Below are 20,345 nucleotides of genomic sequence, written 5' to 3' on the forward strand. Positions count from 1 at the left end.
GACCAATCGGAATCCATGCTTCAAGATTGTTTTGATCACGTGGACTGGGATATGTTTACATTTACATTTACGTCATTTAGCAGACGCTCTTATCCAGAGCCACTTACAAATTGGTGCATTCAATTTATGATAGCCAGTGGGACAACCACTTTTATTTTAATTTTTTATTTTTATGGGGGGTGGGGGAAGAAGGATTAATTTATACTATTCCAGGTATTCCTTAAAGAGGAAGGGTTTCAAGTGTCTCCGGAAGGTGGTCAGTGACTCCGCTGTACTGCTGTCGTGGGGGAGCTTGTTCCACCACTGGGGTGCCAGAGCAGCGAATAGCTTTGACTGGGCTGAGCGGAAACTGTGCTTCCGTAGAGGTAGGGGGGCTAGCAGGCCAGAGGTGGATGAACGTAGTGTCCTCGTTTGGGTGTAGGGTCTGATCAGAGCCTGAAGGTAAGGAGGTGCCGTTCCCCTCACAGCTCCGTAGGCAAGCACCATGGTCTTGTAGTAGATGTGAGCCTCAACTGGAAGCCAGTGGAGTGTGCGGAGGAGCGGTGTGACATGAGAGAACGTTTAAGGTTGAACAGCAGACGGGCTGCAGCGTTCTGGATAAGTTGTAGGGGTTTAATGGCACAGGCAGGGAGCCCAGCCAACTGCGAGTTGCAGTAATCCAGACGGGAGATGACAAGTGCCTGGATTAGGACCAGTGGCGCTTTCTGTGTAAGGTAGGGTCGTACTCTGCGAATGTTGTAGAGCATGAACCTGCAGGATTGGGTCACCGCTTTGATGTTAGCGGAGAACGACAGGGTGTTGTCCAGGTTCACGCCAAGGTTCTTTGCACTCTGGGAGGAGGACACAATGGAGTTGTCAACCGTGATGGCGATATCATGGAGCGGGCAGTCCTTCCCCGGGACGAAGAGCAGCTCCGTCATGCCGAGGTTCAGCTTGAGGTGGCGATCCGACATCCACACTGATATGTCTGCCAGACATGCAGAGATGCGATTTGCCACCTGGTTAACAGAAGGGGGAAAGGATCAAATTAATGGTGTGTCGTCTGCGTAGCAATGATAGGAGAGACCTTGTGAGGATATGACAGAGCCAAGTGACTTGGTGTATAGAGAGAATAGGAGAGGGCCTAGAACTGAGCCCTGGGGGACACCAGTGGTGAGAGCACGTGAGAAAGATTCTCGCCATGCCACCTGGTAGGAGCGACCTGTCAGGTAGGACGCAATCCAAGAGTGAGCAGCGCCGGAGATGCCCAACTCGGAGAGGGTGGAGAGGAGGATCTGATGGTTCACAGTATCAAAGGCAGCGGATAGGTCTAGAAGGATAACATTGATGAATACACGGATACGGTGACTGAGTTCATCTGGGAGTGTATAGGAGATGTTGTACCCACTGTGACTATTAAAACCTACCCAAACCAGAAACTGTGGATAGATGGCAGCATTCGCGCAAAACCATTTAACCATGGCAAGTTGACTGGGAATAAGGCCGAATACAAACAGTGTAGTTATTCCCTCCGTAAGGCAATCAAACAGGCAAAACGTCAGTATAGAATTCAACGGCTCAGACACTCACGGACTACAAAGGGAAAACCAGCCACGTCGCGGACACCGACGTCTTGCTTCCGGACAAACACCTTCTTCGCCCGCTTTGAGGATAACACCGTGCCAAGGACTGTGGTCTCTCCTTCTCCATGGCCGACGTGAGTAAGACATTTAAACATGTTAACCCTCGCAAGGCTGCCGGCCCAGACGGCATCCCTAACCGTGTCCTCGGAGCATACGCAGACCAGCTGGCTGGAGTGTTTACGGACATATTCAATCTCTCCCTATCCCAGTCTGCTGTCCCCACTTGCTTCAATATGTCCACCATTGTTCCTGTTCCCAAGAAAGTAAAGGTAACTGAACTAAATGACTATCGCCCCGTAGCACTCACTTCTGTCATCGTGAAGTGCTTTGAGAGGCTAGTTAAGGATCATATCACCTCTACCTTACCTGACACCCTAGACCCACTTCAATTTGCTTACCACCCCAATAGATCCACAGACGATGCCATCGCACTGCACACTGCTCTATCCCATCTGGATGAGGAATACCTATGTAAGAATGCTGTTAATTGACTATAGCTCAGCATTCAACACCATAGTACCCTCCAAGCTCATCATTAAGCTCGGGGCCCTGGGTCTGAATCCCACCCTGTGCAACTGGGTCCTGGACTTCCTGACGGGCCGCCCCCAGGTGGTGAAGGTAGATAAAAACACCTCCATTTCGCTGATCCTCAACACTGGGGCCCCACAAGGTTGCGTGCTCAGCCCCCTCCTGTACTCCCTGTTCACCCATGACTGCGTGGCCAAGCACGCCTCCAACTCAATCATCAAGTTTGCAGACGACTCAACAGTAGTAGGCCTGATTACCAACAATGACGAGACAGCCTACAGGGAGGAGGTGAGGGCCCTTGGAGTGTGGTGCCAGGAAAATAACCTCTCACTCAACGTCAACAAAACAAAGGAGCTGATCGTGGACTTCAGGAAACAGCAGAGGGAGCACACCCCTATCCACATCGCCGGGACCCCAGTGAAGGAGGAAAGCGTCAAGTTCCTCGGTGTACACATCACTGACGATCTGAAATGGTCCACCCACACAGACAGTGTGGTGAAGAAGGCGCAACAGCGCCTCTTCAACCTAAGGAGGGTGAAGAAATTTGGCTTGGCACCTAAAACCCTCACAAACTTTTACAGATGCACAACTGAGAGCATCCTGTCGGGCTATATCATCGCCTGGTACGGCAACTGCACCGCAGGCAACCGCAGGGCTCTCCAGAGGGTGATGCGGTCTGCCCAACGCATCACCGTGGGCAAACTACCTGCCCTCCAGGACACCTACAGCACCCGATGTCACAGGAAGGCCAAAAAGATCATCAAGGACAACAACCACCCGAGCCACTGCCTGTTCACCCCGCTATCATCCAGAAGGCGAGGTCAGTACAGGTGCATCAAAGCTGGGACCGAGAGACTGAAAAACTGCTTCCATCTCAAGGCCATCAGACTGTTAAATAGCCATCACTAGGCGGCTTCCACCCAGTTACGTAACCCTGCACCTTAGAGGCTGCTGCCCTTATACATAAACTTGAAATCACTGGCCACTTTAATAATGGAACACTAGTCACTCTAATCATGTTTACATATTTTTGCTTTACTCATCTCATATGTATATACTGTATTCTATTCTACTGTAGTCAATGCCACTCCATCTCGTCCTAATATTTATATTTTTCTTAATTCCATTATTTTACTTTTAGATTTGTGTGTATTGTTGTGAATTGTTAGATATTACTGCACTGTTGGAGCTAGAAACACTGGGGCGGCAGGTAGCTTAGTGGTTAAGAGCGTTGTGCCAGTAACCGAAAGGTCGCTGGTTCTAATCCCTGAGCCGACTAGGTGAAAAATCTGTCGATGTGCCCTTGAGCAAGGCACTTAACCCTAATTGCTCCTGTAAGTCGCTCTGGATAAGAGCGTCTGCTAAATGACAAAAAAAAAAAACACAAGCTTTTCGCTACACCCACAATAACATCTGCTAACATCTGTATGTGACTAATAAAATTTGATTTGATTTTGAATCACATATATATGCATTACGTAAGACACCACACCGTGGAAACGTCTAGGAGCAACAATGGCTCAGCCGCGAAGTGGTAGGCCACACAAGCTCACAGAACGAGACCGCCGAGTGATGAAGTGCATAGTGTGTAAAAATCATCTGTCCTCGGTTGCAACACTTCATGAAATGGGTTTCCATGGACGAGCAGCCGCACACAAGCCTAAGATCACCATGCGCAATGCCAAGTGTCGGCTGGAGTGGTGTAAAGCTCGCCGCCATTGGACTCTGGAGCAGTGGAAACGTTCTCTGGAGTGATGAATCACGCTTCACCATCTGGCAGTCCGATGTTTTAGTTAAATATTATATTTGTTTGGGCTTCTTGCGGTCAATTTTGCAGTCCACTAATTATTTATAATTATGTTCCGGCCCTCTGACCATCCACTCAAGAAAGAATCGGGCCACGGCTGAATCTAGTTGAGGATCCGTGATTTACAGGGCTATAGCATTCAGGAAAAATCTAGTTTGAATAGTTTGCTTGTAGAACCTCAAAAACGTTAGCTACAGATGCATTGAAAAAAGCGTTGTCCACAAGCTGATTGCTTTTTTGTAATTATCAGCCATTGGGATAACGGGGGTCAGAGCGTTCAGTTCCATTGTCCTCTCTTTTGTTCCCACCTAAAAGTGCAGATGACAGATTTCAAGCCTTTTTCTTTCCTCGCAGGCCTTTAAAAACATATTGAGTGGTTGAGCCCAGGACTGTCACTGGCACTCAGCAGAGGTCTGTTCACTTGGAAAGAATATGCATGAAAAACCTGTGGCGCTTAGATAATGACATCCAGAGAGAGAAATGTAAAGTACACACAGGCCCTGAATATCAAAACTAGATGATGAGCTGGCAGATTTCTGAAACAAAATGTCTGTTGAATTGTAGAAATAAATGTAGTGGTAAAATGCGGTTGATGATGATTGTGACGGTAATAGCACAGTATTCCATCAGGTACAAGCAAATATACCAGGTGTGCTTTCCAGAAAGCTGGCGGGCCTCACCGGCGGGCCTCTCTGCCCTTGGAGCCAGTTGGGAAAGCGTTTACATCCTCTCCTGTGATGTGGCCTCAACGATAATGAGAAATGAGTGTACGGTAGTGTATATTTTATTCCCCTGCCACGGTATCAAGGAATCGATCACTCGCTCTGCCAAATCCTGGAAAGAATATTCCTCCTCACCACCATGCCAGGTGGCAGCTCCCACACCATAATGGGCAGGGGGAGTACAGACAAACGCAGAGCTTCACTGCGGCTTGGTGGATATGCTGACGGCGAAGCAGGTCTTTCAATAAAGATTAATGCCGCTGTATGCAGTGCAGCCTCCTACGCCATGCTTTTGGATCAAGTACTGCAACTTCAGTTACCTTGTTGAACACAAATTGGTAGTCCACTTTTACAGATGATGGACTCTTTGGGACAATGGTTAAAAGCTAAATTCCAACTGAAACAAGTAGTGCACTAGTCAGCATGCAATTGTGCCATCTAGAAGCAGCAAATGGTGACACTGTCTCTCTGTGTCTTTAAAAGGGCACCAGGGTCAGACCATATCAGGGCTTTAAAAGATACACCAGGGTCAGACCATATCAGGGCTTTAAAAGATGCACCAGGGTCAGACCATATCAGGGCTTTAAAAGGTGCACCAGGGTCAGACCATATCAGGGCTTTAAAAGGTGCACCAGGGTCAGACCATATCAGGGCTTTAAAAGATGCACCAGGGTCAGACCATATCAGGGCTTTAAAAGGTGCACCAGGGTCAGACCATATCAGGGCTTTAAAAGATGCACCAGGGTCAGACCATATCAGGGCTTTAAAAGGTGCACCAGGGTCAGACCATATCAGGGCTTTAAAAGGTGCACCAGGGTCAGACCATATCAGGGCTTTAAAAGATGCACCAGGGTCAGACCATATCAGGGCTTTAAAAGATGCACCAGGGTCAGACCATATCAGGGCTTTAAAAGGTGCACCAGGGTCAGACCATATCAGGGCTTTAAAAGGTGCACCAGGGTCAGACCATATCAGGGCTTTAAAAGATGCACCAGGGTCAGACCATATCAGGGCTTTAAAAGGTGCACCAGGGTCAGACCATATCAGGGCTTTAAAAGATGCACCAGGGTCAGACCATATCAGGGCTTTAAAAGATGCACCAGGGTCAGACCATATCAGGGCTTTAAAAGGTGCACCAGGGTCAGACCATATCAGGGCTTTAAAAGATGCACCAGGGTCAGACCATATCAGGGCTTTAAAAGATGCACCAGGGTCAGACCATATCAGGGCTTTAAAAGATGCACCAGGGTCAGACCATATCAGGGCTTTAAAAGGTGCACCAGGGTCAGACCATATCAGGGCTTTAAAAGATGCACCAGGGTCAGACCATATCAGGGCTTTAAAAGATGCACCAGGGTCAGACCATATCAGGGCTTTAAAAGATGCACCAGGGTCAGACCATATCAGGGCTTTAAAAGGTGCACCAGGGTCAGACCATATCAGGGCTTTAAAAGATGCACCAGGGTCAGACCATATCAGGGCTTTAAAAGGTGCACCAGGGTCAGACCATATCACAGCCACAGTAGGAGAAGCAGACGGCTGATTTGAACTGAGATTTTTTTCCCCTTGTGAACCGACTTCTAAGAGATCTGAGTTTACTGTGTAAGTCAGTTAAATAGCGCTTGGCTGTTTTTTTTTTGGGATCAGTCGGCAATAGTTTCCACAACTGTGTGTGTGTAACTGTTTACTGGTAATGATGTCTGAATTCTAACGACCCCAGCCCATCCAGCTCCAGGTAATTTTATATAATGGTCAAAATGATTCGCTCCGTGCCGGGAATGACTGTGAGCAGTTTTGTTCCAGGCCATAAAACGTACATGTAACATTGTTGGGGCCTGGTTTAAACGTTTTAACATGAAATTGGATGAAGCAAGAAAACATCAGCATATTTAGGGTCACCGTGGCCAGTGTCATTGATTCAAAGAAGCATGGAGGGCATGTTTGTGTTCTGACCACTTGTGCTGAAAGTAGTTTGTCCTTGTTAAATGCTATTTGTATACACTGAGTGTACAAAACATTATGAACACCTGCTCTTTCCATGAAATGGACTGACTTGGTGAAAGCTAAGATCCCTTAGTGATGTCACTTGTTAAATCCACTTCAATCAGTGTAGATCAGCGGTGTCAAACTGTGTCAAGAACTGCAATGCTGCTGGGTTTTTCACGCTGAACAGTTTCCCATGTGTATCAAGAATGGTCCACCACCCAAAGGACATCTAGCCAACTTACATTTTACATTTTAGTCATTTAGCAGACGCTCTTATCCAGAGCGACTTGACTAAACTGTGGGAAGCATTGAAGTCAACATGGGCCAGCATCCCTGTGGAACGCTTTCGACACCTTGTAGAGTCCATGCCCCGACGAATTGAGGCTGTTCTGATGGGGGAGATGGGGGGGGCAACTCAAAATTAGGAAGGTGTTCCTAATGTGTTGTACACTCAGTGTATGTTACAATGCAAGAGACTGAGGTACAGTAGGCAACCGAAGTGTTCTGTGAAAAGCATGATATGTTTGAGGACAGAAAGGTCAAGGAAATGTTACCTATTTTTCCCATTATGGCCTCTTTTTGTGGTTGGAAACAAAAGCGTTCGTTTGAAACTCGGTCGGGTCCATTCGGGCTTTCCCCTCTTGCTAATTGGTTGTGAAGACAAGTGGGACAGCTCTGACCCCTGGAGTCCCTGTCTGAATGTGTGTTTCCTTTGCTTCCCTTCTCCCACCATCTCTCCTTCCCTCCCTCAACGTGAGCTCCCCAGCCCTCGACAAGCAAATAATCGACCGTCGTTCCACCGCACGTGTTCATATTCAAAAAGGACCTCAACTCAACCACAGTTTCCATCTGACAGCAAATTATACCTCCCAGAGTTTTTTTTCTGTCTGTATTGTAATGCCTATCACAATGCCAGGAATAACATCAAGACGCTGACCACCTCATTTTTAAATTGTATTCCATTATATAAAATCACTTTCAGTTTATTCTGTGGCAGTGGTAGAAAATGGAGCTCGTACATTTTGTGTAGTTAGTTTTGGCTCGAATATCGGTACTTTCTCGCTTCATTTGAAAAGACTTCATTCGATTTTTCATATGAGTCTGTTGAGGAGGGGAAAAAAGCCTTGTTCCATGCTTGGAAACACTTTTGTCGGCGTTGGAAGAAGTAAAGCGATAATCTGTCATTATCTCCATTATATATCACATGGAGGAAATTCCCACCTCCCATGTCAGACTCTCCCCTCTTGGCACATCAGAGCAACATGATCTCATAGCCTCCATGATACGGTACCATGATGCATATCGTGATACATACCTTGATACCGTACCGTGATACCGTACCATGATACATACCGTGATACCCTACCGTGCTACCGTACCATGATACATACCGTGATACATACCTTGATACCGTACCGTGATACCGTACCATGATACATACCGTGATACCGTACCGTGATACCATACCGTGATACCGTACCGTGATACCATACCGTGATACCGTACCGTGATACTTAACCAACATGGTGACAGTGTTCCCAGTTGTCTGTTTACCTTACCTGTACAATACACTCCAGGATTTACATCCCGTGTCAATGTGTCATGTTCTGTGCCAAGGACATGAATCTCAGCTCACGCCTTAACACGGTCTCCATAGCTTCCCTCATCTCACGCCTTAACATGGTCTCTCTAGCTTCCCTCATCTCACGCCTTAACACGGTCTCCATAGCTTCCCTCATCTCACGCCTTAACACGGTCTCCATAGCTTCCCTCATCTCACGCCTTAACACGGTCTCCATAGCTTCCCTCATCTCACGCCTTAACACGGTCTCCATAGCTTCCCTCATCTCACGCCTTAACACGGTCTCCATAGCTTCCCTCATCTCACACCTTAACACGGTCTCCATAGCTTCCCTCATCTCACGCCTTAACACGGTCTCCATAGCTTCCCTCATCTCACGCCTTAACACGGTCTCCATAGCTTCCCTCATCTCACGCCTTAACACGGTCTCTATAGCTTCCCTCATCTCACGCCTTAACACGGTCTCCATAGCTTCCCTCATCTCACGCCTTAACACGGTCTCCATAGCTTCCCTCATCTCACGCCTTAACACGGTCTCCATAGCTTCCCTCATCTCACGCCTTAACACGGTCTCCATAGCTTCCCTCATCTCACGCCTTAACACGGTCTCCATAGCTTCCCTCATCTCACGCCTTAACACGGTCTCCATAGCTTCCCTCATCTCACGCCTTAACACGGTCTCCATAGCTTCCCTCATCTCACGCCTTAACACGGTCTCCATAGCTTCCCTCATCTCACGCCTTAACACGGTCTCCATAGCTTCCCTCATCTCACGCCTTAACACGGTCTCCATAGCTTCCCTCATCTCACGCCTTAACACGGTCTCCATTGACCAGATAAACGGTCCAGTCCTATATATATATATATATATCTATCAGGTTATGATCTGTGGAGATGCAACACGTTCACACAAGGGGAAAAGAATAGACCAGAAGTCTTGGAACACTGTACTAGCACCCTAACACTATGGTCAAGGGGCCTGTTTGAGGTGTACTAGCACCCTAACACTATGGTCAAGGGGCCTGTTTGAGGTGTACTAGCACCCTAACACTATGGTCAAGGGGCCTGTTTGAGGTGTACTAGCACCCTAACACTATGGTCAAGGGGCCTGTTTGAGGTGTACTAGCACCCTAACACTATGGTCAAGGGGCCTGTTTGAGGTGTACTACACCCTAACACTATGGTCAAGGGGCCTGTTTGAGGTGTACTAGCACCCTAACACTATGGTCAAGGGGCCTGTTTGAGGTGTACTAGCACCCTAACACTATGGTCAAGGGGCCTGTTTGAGGTGTACTACACCCTAACACTATGGTCAAGGGGCCTGTTTGAGGTGTACTAGCACCCTAACACTATGGTCAAGGGGCCTGTTTGAGGTGTACTAGCACCCTAACACTATGGTCAAGGGGCCTGTTTGAGGTGTACTAGCACCCTAACACTATGGTCAAGGGGCCTGTTTGAGGTGTACTAGCACCCTAACACTATGGTCAAGGGGCCTGTTTGAGGTGTACTAGCACCCTAACACTATGGTCAAGGGGCCTGTTTGAGGTGTACTAGCACCCTAACACTATGGTCAAGGGGCCTGTTTGAGGTGTACTAGCACCCTAACACTATGGTCAAGGGGCCTGTTTGAGGTGTACTAGCACCCTAACACTATGGTCAAGGGGCCTGTTTGAGGTGTACTAGCACCCTAACACTATGGTCAAGGGGCCTGTTTGAGGTGTACTAGCACCCTAACACTATGGTCAAGGGGCCTGTTTGAGGTGTACTAGCACCCTAACACTATGGTCAAGGGGCCTGTTTGAGGTGTACTAGCATGGAGGGCGAGGAGGAGTGAGGGTGAGAACTAAGGGGGGAGTGGGTAAGGCTGAGGACTAAGGGGGGAGAGTGAGGCTGAGGACTAAGGGGGGAGAGTAAGGCTGAGGACTAAGGGGGAAGAGTGAGGCTGAGGACTGGGGGGGAGTGAGGCTGAGGACTGGGGGGGGGGTGAGGGTGAGGGTGAGAACTAAGGGGGGAGAGTGAGGCTGAGGACTAAGGGGGGTGCGGGTAAGGCTGAGGCCTGGGGTGGAGAGTGAGGCTGAGGACTAAGGGGGGAGCGGGTAAGGCTGAGGACTAAGGGAGGAGCGGGTAAGGCTGAGGACTGGGGGGGAGAGTGAGGCTGAGGACTGGGGGGGAAGAGTGAGGCTGAGGACTAAGGGGGGAGTGGGTAAGGCTGAGGACTGGGGGGGGAGAGTGAGGCTGAGGACTAAGGGAGGAGCGGGTAAGGCTGAGGCCTGGGGGGGAGAGTGAGGCTGAGGACTAAGGGAGGAGCGGGTAAGGCTGAGGACTGGGGGGGAGAGTGAGGCTGAGGACTAAGGGGGGAGCGGGTAAGGCTGAGGACTAAGGGAGGAGCGGGTAAGGCTGAGGACTGGGGGGGAGAGTGAGGCTGAGGACTGGGGGGGAGAGTGAGGCTGAGGACTAAGGGGGGAGCGGGTAAGGCTGAGGACTAAGGGAGGAGCGGGTAAGGCTGAGGACTGGGGGGGAGAGTGAGGCTGAGGACTAAGGGAGGAGCGGGTAAGGCTGAGGACTAAGGGAGGAGCGGGTAAGGCTGAGGACTGGGGGGGAGAGTGAGGCTGAGGACTAAGGGGGGAGTGGGTAAGGCTGAGGACTGGGGGGGGAGAGTGAGGCTGAGGACTAAGGGAGGAGCGGGTAAGGCTGAGGCCTGGGGGGGAGAGTGAGGCTGAGGACTAAGGGAGGAGCGGGTAAGGCTGAGGACTGGGGGGGAGAGTGAGGCTGAGGACTAAGGGAGGAGCGGGTAAGGCTGAGGACTAAGGGAGGAGCGGGTAAGGCTGAGGACTGGGGGGGAGAGTGAGGCTGAGGACTAAGGGGGGAGTGGGTAAGGCTGAGGACTGGGGGGGGAGAGTGAGGCTGAGGACTAAGGGAGGAGCGGGTAAGGCTGAGGACTGGGGGGGGGGGGGGGGAGTGAGGCTGAGGAGGCTGAGGGGGGGGGAGTGAGGCTGAGGACGGGGGGGGAGAGTGAGGCTGAGGACTAAGGGAGGAGCGGGTAAGGCTGAGGACTGGGGGGGGGGGGGGGGAGTGAGGCTGAGGAGGGGGGGGGGGAGTGAGGCTGAGGACGGGGGGTGTTGGCTGATGACAAAAAAATAAAGATATGGTGCTGAAGAATACAGTTACTTTCCAGGGTTGGGTGTTCCATGCAAGGGGCAGACAGCCGGATGCCAGGGTTGGGTGTGCCACTCTGGGGAAGACAGAGGACCCGGGGCGTGGGTGTGGTCTGTTTTACCAGATGGATAGCCACCTGAGCCAGGGTTGGGTGGGTTGGGAGTACTTTTGCCAGTACACACAGAAATAGTCTACCTGGGCATGGTGCAAGGCACACCTTTCCTCGGGGTCAGACAGTCCAGGATGGTGTGCTGTCACAATGGTTCCACAGCTGGTGTCCACCCTTTATTTGTTGGAAACACTGTCCAGACGGGTTTCCCCTGCCGTTTGGGACCCCAGCGTAAATCCCACTTGTTTTGATCCCTTCATTATGTTTCGATCATGTTTTGATCATGTTTTCCATTTCATAGCTTTCAACCCTTTTTTTTCTTTTTCTTTTTTTTTACAGTAAAATGGGTTTTCAATCTGTGTTATGGTAACCGGCGTAAATCCACACTACTGCATTCAGCATTCATTAACGCTGTGTCCGTGTCATCTCAGTCTGGGCAGGGGAGTAGAGACTTCAGGCTACTCTCTCTAAGACCCCACGCTCCAGTGTCTAAGAAGGATTAGCTGTTGATGCTATTACCATCCCTCACCATTGTCAGACAAGCAATTTGGGAAATCCTGCAGCACCGAAGGATCTGGGCAATTTTCTGAGTGAAATATATATCCCGTCAAAAGATTGTAAAGCGAAGCGGGGAAGGAACTGCCCCTACTAGGGGGAGTATACAACCCCCAAAGAGGGGCTCAGGTGATTGTCTGCACAGGCAGGCACTCCTCCCCAGCTATAGGATAGTCCTGTTTTCAAGTTTCCGCTCCGCCCCAGACAAAAAGCAGAAACTAATTCCAAAAAATATCCAGTTACATAAAAGGCTGGGGGCCATTCTGGTTCTGTTCTGCTGTATGTTGGGGAGGCTGCACAGCTGCAGATGGCAGGCTGATGACCTAATGATAACTCTGAGAAAGCAGTTCCCGAGTGGCGCAGCGGTCTAAGGCACTGCATTTCAGCGCTTGAGGCGTCACTACAGACCCCCCTGGTTCGATTCCAGGCTGTATCACAACCGGCCCGTGATTGGGAGTCCCATAGGGCGGCGCACAATTGGCCCAGCGTCGTTTCGGGTTTGGCCGGTGTAGGCCGTCATTGTAAATAAGAATTTGTTCTTAACTGACTTGCCTAGTTAAAAAATAAATAAAAAATAAAATGAAATTATAACTCTGAGAAAGCAGTTCATGAGGGGAGCCAGGGTGAATCCCTCAGACAGAGAGCACCCAGAAGTCCTCCAACTCACTCTCAATTATTCATGTCTGTCTGTGAGGGTTGGTAAGAGCATCATGTTTGTCGATTTTATAATAAACAAATCATGCAGAGTACAACTAAAAGACGCTGATTGGATGAAAGAGGATGACTGACTGACTGATTGGACGAAAGAGGAAATGAGTGAACAGAAATGTAGGTGTAAATGAAGGATAAGCTGTTTACTCCTTGTCCCTCTTCTCCCAGCTGATCAGCCGGAAGGACAAGGCCACGTTTGAGAAGCTGGACTTCTTGACATCCAAAGAGGACAACTACACGCGCATGAGGGAGTACATCCGCTCTCTCAAGATAACGCCATGCATCCCCTACCTGGGTAAGTCCCTAACCCCTACCTGGGTAAGTCCCTAACCCCTACCTGGGTAAGTCCCTAACCCCTACCTGGGTAAGTCCCTAACCCCTACCTGGGTAAGTCCCTAACCCCTACCTGGGTAAGTCCCTAACCCCTACCTGGGTAAGTCCCTAACCCCTACCTGGGTAAGTCCCTAACCCCTACCTGGGCAAGTCCCTAACCCCTACCTGGGCAAGTCCCTAACCCCTACCTGGGCAAGTCCCTAACCCCTACCTGGGTAAGTCCCTAACCCCTACCTGGGTAAGTCCCTAACCCCTACCTGGGTAAGTCCCTAACCCCTACCTGGGTAAGTCCCTAACCCCTACCTGGGTATGTCCCTAACCCCTACCTGGGTAAGTCCCTAACCCCTACCTGGGTAAGTCCCTAACCCCTACCTGGGTAAGTCCCTAACCCCTACCTGGGTAAGTCCCTAACCCCTACCTGGGTAAGTCCCTAACCCCTACCTGGGTAAGTCCCTAACCCCTACCTGGGTAAGTCCCTAACCCCTACCTGGGTAAGTCGCTCTCATCATTTGTATCAATCATTTGTCATTTGTTTTGCAAACTCTGCAGTACAGAAACACCGCTAGCCAAACATCAGTCTATTCAGGTGTGCAATTGAAATTAATGGGCAATTAATAGGCCCTGTTCATAAACCATGTCGGGGGCATTTGTTTACACCTTGTTCAGTCTTGTTACCTCAGCTAGCTAGCTAGCTAGCTAGCTAACAACCTGGGAATTTTACCAGTATATCCACAGAAAGAATGGAAAAGGGATATCTTCTTCAGGAGAGCAATGATCATAGCAATGAATGAATGACAGACAGATCTCTTGCAAGTCGTCACTCACAAACTTTACGCTTTTAAAGGGACAGTGTACCATTTTTTACCTTATGCATCTCAATAGGTAGTGCTTTTAAACAATGACAGGGTTTTGGATCAACATAATAGGTTTTTATAATAAACAAATGTATTTTACAGAGTTAAATATTAGTTTCTAGGGCACAACATGTGCTTCAAAAGTAGCTAGAATTCATATAGGCCCAACGTAGGCTATATCTCAATAAATAAATTAAAAAACATCTCTATGGTGTGTCTACATTTTGTTGTGCTGCTAACTTTTCAAACTGGGAACACCAGTGCTATGAAAAAATGTTAATTTATTTATTTAATCATGTAGTTACCAAAAAAGTGTTAAACAAAATATTTTAGATTCTTCAAAGTAGCCAACCTTTGCCTTGATGACAGCTTTGCGCACTCTTGGCATTCTCTCAACCAGCTTCATGAGGTAGTCACCTGGCATTCTCTCAACCATTCGTTTGAACCCTTTTCCATCATCAACCCATTGTCTCACGTCAGATGGCGTCACTTTGCCTCGATGCTCGTCCCTCAACCGATCGGTCTTGTAGGACATGGAACTTGTATTCAAATTTGAATATTGAGCATCCGCCATTTAAAAAATTTAAACACGGTTCCAAATTTCACAATATGACTCCATGAAATAGACAGAATAACTAGTTAGCTAAATTATTACAAACACTGTGACAGTGATTTAATAGTTTGCAATTGTTAGGTACCAGTTTGTTTTCTCCTACACAAATTCTGTGCCAGGACGTTGGTCGCCAGCGCAGTGATCAGCTGTGTAGCTAACTATTGTCGCTAGCTAGCTTACTGACACAGTTAGCTAGCTAGTTAGCTCATCCTTCACTGACATCAAAAGCTTGCTTAGCCTGTTTTAAATTACCCTGATGTTGTAGACATGCATCCCCACAATTAAGAGAAACTGACTTATCAGAAATCAGTCCGTAGATCAGCATGTTTCTCTGCGATCGTATCGTTGGATCAGCTGAGCACAGTCAGGCTCTATACTCTATATCCCTCATATTCACATCTGGAATGTTTTTATCAGGGACTGATTTAGACCTGGGACACCAGGTGGGTGCAATTTAATGAACAGGTAGATCAGAACCAGCCGGCTCTGGACCTCGTAGGGTAAGCTGTTGAATACCCCTGCTCTAGACTACATACGAATCTAATTCAAATCTAATCACGCAAGGTATTTTCTATCCATATAATCTGAAGATTATCTACATTTTTTACATTTTACATTTTTAGTCATTTAGCAGACGCTCTTATCCAGAGCGACTTACAGGCGCAATTAGGGTTAAGTGCCTTGCTTAAGGGCACAGACAGATTTTTCACCTAGTCGGCTCGGGGATAAGAGCGTAGTACCTAGTTGCATTTGGTGGGTCGGATGAAGAGGGGTAATTGTGTGGTTCTACAGTAGCCCTCCTCTGACCCAGTTTCCTATTATCGCACAGAGTTCTTGCCAACTCAGACTGGTATTTTAATGACAGAAGCATGAAAACGACGTCAGGCCCATCTCACACAAACCTCCAGGGGACTTTATTAATATGCTCAGTTCATAGGGACTGGGCCGGTCCGAACCTCCCTGCTGGTCTTTTGTTGCTCTGGAAGTGTTGGCGGCCATTAGCGGTGAGACTGGGTGTTGGTAAGGGGCTCTGTGCCCGGGCAGGTCAAGGGGCGGATCCCCTCTTTGTGGAACTGACAGCCTCAAACGGTGGAGCTTGATAAAGACTGCCATGCCCTGTCCCCCAATCACTCCACACTCTCTCTGTGGACTCACCTCCCTCCTCCTTTCCTCATTCCTTACCTAAAGAGCAGTGAGGTCTCAGTTTTCCAGGTTTGTTCCGTGGTCGTGTCAGCAAAGCAAAGGGAGGCATGTTTCCTTCGGCTAGTGTGAGCTAATTACAATGGAAACCAAATGTGTTCCACGCCGACGTCATTTGATAATCACAAATAATCTCTTCTTAATAATCCCTTTTTTTTTCTTCTGTTTTGCTCAAACCTACTAGGGGACGGGCCTCTGTTTTTAAGTTGAAACTACTACACCAAACCAAACCTTGGTAAAAAAAAGAAGAAAGTCTTCAGACATCTTCAAGAAGCAGGTTCCCTTCGCAGACCTGCCCACCTTGGTGTGCCAATACAGGGTTCACTGAGCAGTGGTGTATTTGGCAACTTTAGTTGTGAATGATACAAACCTTAGAATCAAAAGATATGTAATCGGTATGCATTGGTGTAAAGTACTTAAGTAAATATACTTGAAAGTACTACTTAAGTCGTTTTTTGGAGTATCTGTACTTTACTATTGATATTTTTGACAACTTTTACTTTTACTTCACTACATTCCTAAAGAAAATAATGTACTTTTTACTCCGTACATTTTCCCTGACACCCAAAAGTACTCATTACATTTTGACAGGAAAATGGTAGAATTCATGCACTTATCAAGAGATCATCCCTACTGCCTCTGATCTGGCAGACTCACTAAACACACACGCTTCATTTGTAAATTATGTCTTACTGTTTGAGTGTGGCCCTGGCTATCCATAAATAAAAAAACAAGAAAATGGTGCCATCTGGTTTGTTTATATAGGGAATATTAAATTATTTGTACTTTAACTTTCAATACTTAAGTATATTTTAGCAATTACATTTACTTTTGATACTTAAGTATATTTAAAACCAAATACGTTAACTTTTACTCAAGTAGTATTTTACTGGGTGACTTTCACTTTTACTTGAGTAATTTTCTATTAAGGTATCTTTACTTTTACTCAGGTATGACAATTGTGTACTTTTTCCACCACTGTCACTGAGTATCAGCTGTGTTTGTCTTCCTCATTCTCTGGCCAGTCGCATTAGCACTCTTTCAGGCCAGGAAAATAGGATTTGTCTCTGCCGTACCAGTTATGGCATCTGTTTATGTATTACTGTGTCATGTTCACAATGTGCCTACTCAATGCCCCTAGAATGAGGAACAATCCAGCTGTTGTTCCCATCATAATACCTCAAGTCCTGTCCTGACGGCCATTATTAGCCAATACCATCACTTGTTTAGTGTAAACAAACTCAAAGCCGACACTCTTCAAACGGCCCTCGGAGAGCAGAGCTTTTGAAGTGAAATTATATGGCCCGGCTACATTGTGCTAACCAATGAGTGAATGGAAGAGAGGCGTTGTCGTCTAACTATTACTGTCTCCATTAGATTGAGGACAGAATGGGCACTGTGTACTGGTTTTGATCACATGCCAGACTGCTAAGTGACCAAAAGTATGTGGACTCCTGCTCGTCGAACATCTCATTCCAAAATCATGGGCATTAATATGGAGTTGGTCCCTCCTTTGCTGCTATAACAGCCTCCACTCTTCTGGGAAGGTTTTCCACTAGATGTTGGAACATTGCTGTAGGGACTTGCTTCCATTCAGCCACACGCATTAGTGAGGTCGGGCACTGATGTTGGGCGATTAGGGCTGGCTCGCAGTCTGCGTTCCAATTCATCCCAAAGGTGTTCGATGGGGTTGAGGTCAAGGCTCTGTGCAGGCCAGTAAAGTTCTTCCACACAGATTTCGACAAATAATTTGGACCTCACTTGGTGCACGGGGGCATTGTCATGCTGAAACAGGAAAGGGCCTTCCCCAAACTGTTGCCACAAAGTTGGAAGCACAGAATCGTCTAGAATTTCATTGTATGCTGTAGTGTTAAGATTTCCCTTCACTGGAACTAAGGGGCCTAGGCCGAACCATGAAAAACAGCCCCAGACCATTGTTCTTCCACCACCAAACTTTACAGTTGGCACTATGCATTCTGGCAGATAGCGTTCTCCTGGCATCCGCCAAACCCAGATTTGTCTATCTTACTGCCAGATGGTGATTCATCACTCCAGAGAACGTGTTTCCACTGCTCCAGAGTCCACTGGCGATTTGTCCACGCTTCAGCACTCAGCGGTCCCGTTCTGTGAGCTTGTGTGGCCTACCACTTCGTAGCTGAGCCGTTGTTGACCCTAGGTGTTTCCACTTCACAATAACAGTTGACCGGGGCAGCTCTAGCAGGGCAGAAATTTGATGAACTGCCTTGTAGGAAAGGTGGTGTCCTATGACGGTGCCACGTTGAAAGTCACTGAGCTTTTCAGGAAGGTTATTCTACTGCCAATGTTTGTCTATGGAGATTGCATGGCTGTGTGCTCGATTTTATACACCTGTCAGCAAACGGGTGTGGCTGAAATAACCGAATCTACTAATTTTAAGGGGTGTCCACATACTTTTCAATACACTACCGGTCAAAAGTTTTAGAACACCTACTCATTCAAGGGTTTTTCTTTATTTTTACTATTTTCTACATTTGTGGGATAATAGTGAAGACATCAAAACTATGAAATAACACATGGAATCATGTAGTAAATATATTTTATATTTGAGATTCTTCAAATAGCCACCCTTTGCCTTGACAGCTTTGCACGCTCTTGGCATTCTCTCAACCAGCTTCATGAGGTAGTCACCTGGAATGCATTTAAATTAACAGGTGTGCCTTGTTAAAAGTTAATTTGTGGAATTAATTTCCTTCTTAATGCGTTTGAGCCAATCAGTTATGTTGTGACAAGGTGGGGGGGTATACAGAAGATAGCCCTATTTGGTAAAAGACCAAGTCCATACTATGGCAAGAACAGCTCAAATAAGCAAAGAGAAATGACAGTCCATCATTACTTTAAGACATGAAGGTCAGTCAATATGGAATATTTCAAGAACTTTGAAAGTTTCTTCAAGTGCAGTCGCAAAAACCATCAAACTCTATGATGAAACTGGCTCTCATGAGGACCACCACAGGAATGGAAGACCCAGAGTTACCTCTGCTGCAGAGGATAAGTTCATTAGAGTTAACTGCACCTCAGAAATTGCAGCTCAAATAAATACTTCACAGAGTTCAAGTAACAGACACATCTCAACATCAACTGTTCAGAGGAGACTGTGTGAATCAGGCCTTCATGGTCGAATTGCTGCAAAGAAAACACTACTAAAGGACACCAATAATAAGAGACTTGCTTGGGCCAAGAAACACGCGCAATGGACATTAGACCGGTGGAACTTTGTCCTTTTGGTCTGGAGTCCGAATGTGAGATTTTTGGTTCCTGCCGCAGTGTCTTTGTGAGATGAACGGATTATCTCCATGTATATTTCCCACCGTAAAGCATGGAGGAAGAGGTGTTATGGTGTGGGGGTGCTTTGCTGGTGACGCTTGTCTGTGATTTATTTAGAATTCATGGCACACTTAACCAGTGTGGCTACCACAGCATTCTGCAGCGATACGCCATCCCATCTGGTTTGGGCTTAGTGGGACTATCATTTGTTTTTCAACCGGACAATGACCCATCACAACTCCAGGCTGTATAAGTTATATTTGACCAAGAATGAGAGTGATGGAGTGCTGCATCAGAAGACCTGGCCTCCACAATCCCCCGACCTCAACCCAATTGAGATGGTTTGGGATGAGTCGGACCGCAGAGTGAAGGAAAAGCAGCCAACAAGTGCTCAGCATATGTGGGAACTCCTTCAAGACTGTTGGAAAAGCATTCCAGGTGAAGCTGGTTGAGAGAATGCCAAGAGTGTGCAAAGCTGTCATCAAGGCAAAGGGTGGCTATTTGAAGAATATAAAATATAAAATATATTTAGATTTGTTTAACAATTTTTTGGTTGCTACATGATTCCATATGTGTTATTTCATAGTTTTGATGTCTTCACTATTATTCTACAATATAGAAAATAGTAAAAAAAAATAAGAAAAACCCTTGAATTAGGTGTTCTAAAACTTTTGACCGGTAGTGTATATAGTGTACATTTCCCAAAGCTGATCTCTCTACCCATTCTGCGTTTTTGTTTTTGTGTGCAAGGTCCTCCCCCTTTTCAATGAGTTTAAGGCATTTATGATACCAGAGCAGTTTCTCAGACTCATTGGAAACCGAGCTTGTCATAACAGCCAAGACCGGGGGATAAGAATAGTGCTTTGACTGGAGCTGTTTGAGTGTCGGCGAGGTTAAACCAGTCCCTTGGGTTGCCTATTTAAATTGTTGACTATTTTGTCTCATTTTGGGCATCGTGGCCTTGTTGGCCCCTCGGAGTAGTTAAGAACTCCATAGAAAGAGGCAGGGGTCCTAACGCCTATGGAGACCACCATCACTAAGCCCCCCTCTCTCTCTGTCTCTCTCTCTGTCTCTCTCTCTGTCTCTCTCTCTCTCTCTCTCTCTCTCCCCGATGTGTATCTGTCCCAGTTTCTATCTGGGTGCTGTATCATTTCATTCACCTCCACAGCTGTCCAAAAGAAAACACCAAAGAGGCTGTACATAGTTTATTATACACTGGTTCGAGCCCTGAATGCTCTGTTTTTATTACAAGGCTCTGGTAATA

At 47.3% G+C, this 20,345-nt stretch overlaps 1 protein-coding gene across 1 annotated transcript in view; it reads left to right on the plus strand.

Annotated features, from left to right (window-relative positions):
• LOC311127541 (ras-specific guanine nucleotide-releasing factor RalGPS1-like) overlaps positions 1-20,345 on the plus strand; it is a gene marked incomplete at its 5' end in the record, with an annotated part of 281,489 nt that overhangs the window by 57,251 nt on the left and 203,893 nt on the right. Inside the window, 1 exon segment of the mRNA XM_084159360.1 lies at positions 12,947-13,073. Within this exon segment, the coding sequence (XP_084015486.1) occupies positions 12,947-13,073 (127 nt within the window).

This window comes from Coregonus lavaretus, assembly GCF_964263955.1.
Source record: "Coregonus lavaretus genome assembly, chromosome: 4".
Lineage (NCBI taxonomy): Eukaryota > Metazoa > Chordata > Actinopteri > Salmoniformes > Salmonidae > Coregonus > Coregonus lavaretus.